The sequence below is a fragment of the Podarcis cretensis genome, assembly GCF_951804945.1.
Source record: "Podarcis cretensis genome assembly, chromosome: 2".
Taxonomy (NCBI): domain Eukaryota; kingdom Metazoa; phylum Chordata; class Lepidosauria; order Squamata; family Lacertidae; genus Podarcis; species Podarcis cretensis.
In genome coordinates, this window is record NC_137171.1 from 21,777,620 (window position 1) to 21,785,935 (window position 8,316).

The following is an 8,316-nucleotide window of genomic DNA, read 5'->3' on the forward strand; positions in this document are numbered from 1 at the left end:
GCAGATATCATCTGACCAATTTTTGTGCCCTTAGGAAAAAAATGGCATCTTTGCTGCTGTTCACAAACATTAATGCACAGTTTAAAATAACCCTTGGGAATACCATTAAGTGCTGGCTATATTTTTATACTCTTCCAAGTGTCCTGTTTTTCCCAGCATTATCTTATTTTTGACATGTTCATTTTTCATATGAGATTTGTAAATTTATATGTTAACACTCAAAAGAAGAAAAAATATTGAAAACAGAAAAATGCATCTTGAAGTAGCATATTTATATAAGGTAACTGAACAATGATGAGCGCGAATGTTACTGGTTCTCTGGTTTCGTCAGCTCATAGTACAATTTAGATATTTAAGCTTCACAACAGCTGTACAGTGGTGCCTCGCAAGACGAAATCAATCCATTCCGTGAGGCTCTTCGTATAGCAGTTTTTTCATCTTGCGAAGCAAGCCCATTGACAGCTTAGCGGATTAGCGCTATTAGCGGTTTAGCGGCTTTTAGCGGTCAGCTGTTTAGCGGCTTATCAGCTGATAAGCGGCTTAACAGCTTAGGAAAAGGGGGTGGGAACCCCACAGGAACTCGCAAGACATTTTCATCTTGCGAAGCAAGCCCATAGGGAAATTTGTTTTGCGAAGCGCCTCCAAAACGGAAAACCCTTTCGTCTAGCGGGTTTCCCGTCTTGCGAGGCGTTCGTCTTGCGGGGCACCACTGTACTATAAAAAGTTGGTGCTCTGTCTTTGTCAAACCAATCTTTCAAGGTGTTTACAATCCATTGGGGGGGCGGATCTCAGGAACTCCTGCGTTTCTAGTACCTCTGTGTGTATGGCATGCAAGAAGGTACAACAGCTCAGAATTCACACCCATCTCTCTGTGCTACATATGAGGAGTACTCATCAGCCTCCTTTTGTTAGCTATACCAAATATTGTGTATCTGGGCTCATCAGGATCACTTGACAATTAGGGTTCAAAACTGGCAGCCACTTTGTTACCCCAAGTCATCTTTGAGGCTGAATCCAAAAAACCTAGAACAAGTCTAGATTCTGCTATTTCACCATTATTATTATTATTATTATTATTGCATTCTAACTGCTGGTGTGAGTGCCAGCCAGGCTACTGTGTCATGTTTGTGAAGGTCATGTAATAACATTTAATATAAAATAATTGTATCATATTTATAATGGCCTTCATTTGTCAGGAAAAGAAGGTTTAGTAGATGTGTTGGAGTGGAAAATTCATTGTGAAAAGTATCCTGTGGCCAGAGAAATGGCAAACCTGCAAAGTTAGACAGTAACTGTTACAAAGTGTTACAAATGCGCAGAAAGTGTATCTGCATGCTGTTATGGTGACAACTGCCCCTGAGAAACTTCTGCATTTTTAATTAAACATTTCAGTTGTTCCTGTTGCCACAACAGATGAAGTTGTCATAATTAATAAAGCTGAGCCTGGTTGCTATGGTGTCATTGATGTAAGGGATTGACATAATGAAGGCAGTCCCACCACTCGCTGAGGAGGTGTTGTGCGCAACTACTGTGACAAAAGTTGCCTGCTGCACCAGTGATGTCATTGGGCTTGCTTTGTGAATTGATTGATATTTTGTTTCACATTTGTTTTAACAGTGCTGTTTGTCATGGCTTGACCGATTAATATCAATTAATCAAAGCTGAACAAATCATCCTTATTTGTACAGATGTAATGTGGAGGAAAGGGAGGCTTTATATAGTCATAGGAAGAGTTCTATCCTGGTTTTTTTTATTCTCACAAGTCATTTTAATACAATCCAGCTTGAAAGCAAGGTTCAAAGTGCTTAATGGATGTGGGAAGCTGTGCATTCAGCTAGGAGTTCATAGAGACCAGCAATGCAGTTAAAGGTTTTAGCTTGTTTCTTTTCTCATTTCCACCATTCTGCTGATTCTTGCATCCTCAAGCATGATGGTTGTGAAAGCCTATCATTACTCCAATGCCTCTCATGGCCAGCACTGCTGGATAATCAAATAGGGCAGAGGGGAGGTTGTAAATGTGTTGTGTGAGCAGGTGAGGAGAATTACAGGAATAGAGGAAGGTAATTGGACAGTCTTTTGCTGCTGAAAATAGCACAAGAGAACTCCCATGGCAAATGGATGAGGTGGAGGTTCTTAAAAGGTAATGATGGCTTGATTATTACTGTAGACCAAGGCCACCAGCATGGTTAAAGATTAAGAGAGTAAAAAAGCCTCAAGCTTATGGAAAATCAACAGAAGAAATCTGAAGTACCTGAATAAGCCAACATTTATTTCATAATTGAAATGGAATTTATGAAGATAAGCTCAGTGCCGTACAGGCCAACTTAATGAAAATGTTTCCATTAGAATGGGCAAAAAATGAATTAAAATATGACCTTTTAAGAAAGGGGAAATTAAAATGGTGGAGAAGATGCATTTTATAAATGTAGCTAGCTTTTATATTTTGTATACTGCAAAATACCATATATGTTCTTAAGTCTTGTGCAGTAGTACCTAAAGAATGAGTATCTGCCATGTGTTCGGATCACTTAATCAAACTAAACTAAACCCACATCTTACACACATTTAACTTGTATGCATTCAGCTTTATGCACTTGGCAAAAAAAGTAAGGAAAAAAATGGGAGGAAAGGGGTGGGTGTCTGAGAAAAGAGACTTTGACAACCCTTCCCACCATTGTGTTTTGACTATACAGTATGAGATTTTGGCTTTAAGCGCGATTCTTGGAACATCGCCCCCTGTAAGCTGCTGGCTTACTATACAGCAGAAACAGGAGTGGGGAGGGGAGAACATGAGCTTTGCTCAGAGTTGTGGAGGCTCACTCATGTAAGCACTGAACCATGGTTTAGCATAATGCATGAAGCAAAAATACTGTGACCTGATTCACACATCATGGTAAGCCAAACTGACTTACTGGGGGGTCACTCAGACATGTGACTGCTTAGTTCCTCCCCTGTCTTTTATACCACCAACCTGCACTGAGCTAAGCCAGGGTTTGGCTTAACATGCCATTATAATGTAGGCTTACTATTAAGCTCTCCACTTGCTAACCACGTGCTATATCTAAGATTTGTCCTTTGAAGTTTTTCAAATAAACAAACAAATATGGCTAGGAAAGAGAAACAGAGAGAGCTAGCACATAGAGTGGTTTTCAAGGTGGAAAAATACATTTGAAGCTATTCCAGATGCCAGTCCCAGTTTATAATGACTAAGATTTACACAGTCAGTGTCACAACAGCAGAAGTGATGAGCATCAGGAGAGAGGAATAGAGAAGTATCTGAAGTAAGAGTAAATGCTCCCTGGAAAATTATTTACACGGCTGTTTTAGTTCTGTATGTACTACATAATAAGGATATGTCATAGAAGCACAATCTTTGGACAAGCCTGAGACTAGAAAATTAAAATATAAGGACATCTAGCTTGTTCAGAGACCTGGCCTCCTGTTCCATGAACTTCATAAAGACACATATTCTCCATCCAGAGAAGGTTTTCAACTGTTATCGGAATAACAGTTAGTTCTGAAAACTATGTTCTTCTGTAAATTCCCTTCCAGCAAATGGCTCTATGAGACTAAGAAAGAAGCAGAATCACCAACTAGAATGATTTTATTGGGTGATACAGACAACTTAACATTTTCTCCCTTCTTTTTTGTATAGACGGAAGATGATGAAAAGCTCAAAAAAAGAAAGGAGAGGTTTGGTATTGTAACAAGCTCGGCTGGGGCAGCAACCACAGAAGATGCAGAGGTAACTTGTCAAACCAAAGCTGATAAGGGGCATGTTCTATTATTATAATGGTGTGGGCAGAAGCTGAGGATTTGTGATGAATTGTGAAAGAATGCCAAACACTCCACAAGATGGCACTGTGTCTCTTTTATCCTGTTCTCTGCCCCCACCCCCATGGTCCCACTAAACTATCCTAGGTGGTCATATAATACTTCAGATACTCCATCAATGAGCGACCTCAGAAATTGCTTCTTTTCCACTTCAAAGATAATACATCAGGTCATTACTGTGCTTTGTGTGGGGAGGGGGGTATTTTCGGGGGGGGGGATAATCTATATTGCTTCAGATTTTTCTGTCACTATCTTGATGAGAAAGAGGAGGCTATAAGCTTATAGTTGCTAACTTTATCCTCATAACAACCCCTGTGAATTGTCCAAGACCACCCAGTTAGTTGGAACTGGAAGTTAGTTGGAACTGGAATCTGGGTCATCAGGTCCAAACCCAGCTTTCTATCCATTGCAGAGGTAGCATGGTGATTTTCAATTTGATGTGAAACAAATACCATGCTGGGTGTATGGAACATTATCTACCTGCCTCTATATACCACAAAAAAAACCTGCCTACTGAAATCAATGGCAAGGAGAACGGTCTAAATAAACGTCCAGCAAAATCGAGATTTTGATGTTGTAGATTTTACAAGCTTGAACCCCACACTTGGCTTCTTTATTTTTGCACCATGCTGTAAGTTTATTCACCTCACGAAAATGTCACAGAAGGGTACTGAAGGAATCCAATGTTGTTTTATAATAGCAGTTTGTTTATTTATTTTGTACAATAACAATTTCATTTTTTAATAAATTTGTTAGTCTTTAAGGTGCCACAAGACCGACTGATTCTGCTACAAGTGACTGACATAGCTATGTCTCTGTATAAAATTATTTTGTTTCCTGTTGAAACCTAGGGGTTTCCCCCGGACATTTCATAGTTATTCTAACACTTCGGTAGTTCTTTCCTCATGTCACATTTTGCAAATTCTTTGTGGCAAGAATCTGTCGTCTTATGTGTCTTTTGATCCCTTCTTTGAACTATTTGCCTAATTTTAATCCTCCTACTCTAGCATGACAATTCTTTGTTTCTGTAAATCCATATTCATGCTAATTGTGATTGGTATTGAGCCATAATGCCCATCACAAGGGGTCTTGTTTTGCCTATGGAATGGAAGCAGTATTTGGGTCCCTGATTCCTCCTCCTTTGAGGAATCCTGAATATTCTATGCAGGAAGTTTATTTTCTTTGGCATCTTGTATGGGGTTCAGATATGGCTTGGTGCTTTTTGTTTTTGCCAGATGCTATGCAAGCATTGCGCTACAAAATGAAGTAGCAGCTGTAGAATGATCCCCCTGTTCAGTTTGAGCGAAGGGGGTGGCTGGGCTCTGGTCTGAGGGATTCCATGCTTTTCCGTTAGGTCACTTAGAGAGTGTGCCTGAAACAAAAAGGTCTTTTTCTAGTATTGTATATGCTGAATGGCACCTTTCCCCTGGAGATTCTTGATTAGGACTTCTGCTACCCCCTAGGCTATTTATCCTGGTAAAAATTAAGATTTATATGCCCCTGGTGTATTAACTTGGAGGCATATCTCAGAGACGCATGAGTATATTTAATGCATTTGACTGTGTCCCTCTCGCCTTCCTCATGAATAGAAGAGTGTTAACCCTTTGGCCTTTTACATTTCCCACCTCCCCATTGCCTGGAAGGCTTTCCAGGCCTGTAAAGTGGTCATTGTTCCAAGCATAGCTCTCTTGTATAACCCAGCAAGATGAAGCAACCACCAGGCCACTGTATCTCATGCTTTTACAGCTTAATTTCTGACTCTGGTTGGAGGCCCTGTTGCAATTGCAGTGCCCCTTGTGAAATTTGATATGAAAAATGCTTTCTTAAACCAACACTGTGACACTTCTTATAGACTTTCTACCTTTCCTTCTGCCAAAACACATGCTCAGCATTGCCATTCCCCTTGTTCTTGATTTTCTCTCTCTTTAATCCCTATTTGCAGGCAAAGAAGAGAAAAAGAGCAGAACGTTTTGGCATCGTCTGATGATCCTTCCTCTTAGCCTTTACTTGTTTGGGATGTATCTTTTATACATTCTTGTTCTTCGTCCCTAATGAGGAATATAATTTTCTCCCCCACACAAATCTTGGCTTTGTATTTTAAAACGAGCTCTTCATTTGAGCTTTCCCCTCACCCCTCCCTGGCAGACTTGTAAAAGAAACAAATTTCAGAGCCTAGAATAAAAGTGTTCTGTTTGTGTATGTAACAATTTGAATTCTCTGGCAAATTCTCTCGTTAGCCACTTGTAACCAAACTATGCCTCCAACTTGCTTCCTCTCTGTACAGATGAAAGCAGCTGCACAAAATAAAGGGATTTGCAAAATATGAGGAATATTAATATTTTTGTCACATTATTGAACTCCAGTTGAAGTAGTACGTAAATCCAGAGCTGTCTGAACCTTCCCTGTAATGTTACAAAGCCGTTCATTGTCTCTTTATTTCAATTCTCACATTGCCCATGGCTCAGAAATAGTCTTCCTCTTCTATGTCTACTGTTTAGTAAAATAACTCAAAAAGTTCATCTGTCTCACCTGACTGACCCCAGTCTGAAACTGCTTTTATACTTAAAAGTATTTATCTCCTTGGGTTCTGCTAAAAGTTCTCTAACATTAGGTCTTAAGAAGTCATATGATGTCAGCCTTATATGGGTCATATATTATTGTCAGCTGAAGCATTAGTCCTTTTTTAAATGCCTTGTGCAGCTATTATGTATTCTAAATGATGTTTTTAGCCCATATAATGGGATGAATTGTATCAGACTGTGACTGGCTGCAGTATAGAGCATCCCAGGATGCAGAAAGTGAAAAACTTTACCATGAGTTTCTGAAAGTTCATTTACTGCATATGCTGATAATTTCCTTCTCTGAAAGTAGCATCAAAAAGCTCTAAGATTATAGCTGTGGAAAGAATTGTTGTAAAATGTAATGTTCAAGTTCAGTGTTTTTACACTAATTTCATTTCCCAGGTGGATTTTCAAATTGCACTGTTTTTTGTTTCTCTTTTGAGTCAATTGCTTCTAGTTGCAATTTAATAAAGATAACAAATTGGAGAAAGCCTCTGTCCTATCACATTGTTGCATCTCATTTTCTTCCAAATAACTTATTCATGCTTGTTTCAGAAGTGCAGGGCTATCTCACCAAAAATATACCTCTGTCCAAGTGATTCCCTCTTTATTCCTGTTTTATTTCATATAGCCAAAACCCCTTTTTACAGGTATATTTCGTATTTTATATAGGGAAGAAGTTAGTAGACTTTTTCTATGTACTAAAGGTATCCTTTCCTGTTTGTGTCTGGATTTATATACTGTTATTGGGTTGGCTTTTGGAATGAATGTTGTTCCATTTGTGCTCCGAGTATGTGTGTTTGGGGGGGGGGTATCCTAATTTTTCATTCAAAGGTGAATGGCTTTTTTTTGTATCCAACACACAACTCCTTTCTTTTGTGTATAATACAGATTAAAGAATGCATTTAAAAGCCATTAGCTGACTCTTGTTGATTTTATACTGAATTCATTAAATGTTGTGTGTTTTACTTGTGCTTTTCCAGTGTGCTTGTGCTTTCATTATTCATGCTATCTCCGAGCAATTTTCTAATGATCTGGTCCTGAGGTCGTATAGTATCAGTTCAACACCCTAATTTCTCAAAATGAATATTGTGATTTTATTTTATATATTTAATTTTGTAATATGTGTTTTCTACTCATAAACTTTTGGCAGTTTGATTACTTGGTTGAAATGTTTTGTAGCTTATGATGAAACCAGAACTGCATTGCATTCCTGGTTTCATAATAAAACTGCTTCTTTACGGCAATACTTGTATCTTGCTCTTTGAGGGATCAGAGCATAACTGAATGTACCTTTTGTGTTTACATCTACTGGCATGCAAGTTTACAAAACTGCAGCTAAGGGAACATGTAATGGTCTTGCTTAATTAGTTCTCAGTGTGGAGTTTTAACTGTAGAAAATGCATAATTCTGATTATTCATTTTCAATACCACACTGAGTTTCAGTTAATCATAGGATTTCTCTCATATATTCTGGTTATTTCTGTTTATCCAACTTGCACCAAATGAAAGAAGAGAGAAAGGGTGCACAAGTTCTGCCCTTCTGAAAGCAGTACTATAGCAACCAAGGTAACATCATTTGGGTTTTTTTTCTAAAATATGTATACATATCGCTAAGAAATTATATGTTTAAGTTTATGAAACAGCTTGTAGTTATTAGCCATAATAAACTTTGTTGATGTTTAGGGTGCCACGAGATTCTTAGGATTTGCTGCAAGAAACTAACATGGCTACCCATCTGGAAATAGTTACTAGTTAAGTTCCTAAAGAAAGGTGCAGATAATATTTATATAATTGTACAGCTTAATTGTTGTGGTTGGGACGGATCTTGTCCTTGCTATATAGTTTGCAGAGAAATAAATCTCAAAGAGGCATTTATCTTTGTGCATCCACCTTCATATTTATTCTTAGCTCAACAAAA

The 8,316-nt window shown here is 38.4% G+C and overlaps 1 protein-coding gene across 2 annotated transcripts in view; it reads left to right on the top strand.

Moving 5' to 3' along the window:
- The window catches only part of SARNP (SAP domain containing ribonucleoprotein), a 58,357-nt gene extending 52,187 nt beyond the window's left edge, over nt 1–6,170 (top strand). For both annotated transcript variants that reach the window (XM_079965684.1, XM_079965685.1), the window contains 2 exons: nt 3,656–3,745; nt 5,777–6,170. In XM_079965684.1, the coding sequence (XP_079821810.1) occupies nt 3,656–3,745; nt 5,777–5,818 (132 nt within the window). In that variant the 3' untranslated portion in view covers nt 5,819–6,170. The remainder of the gene's footprint in view (nt 1–3,655; nt 3,746–5,776) is intronic.
- Nucleotides 6,171–8,316: the final 2,146 nt, after the last annotated feature.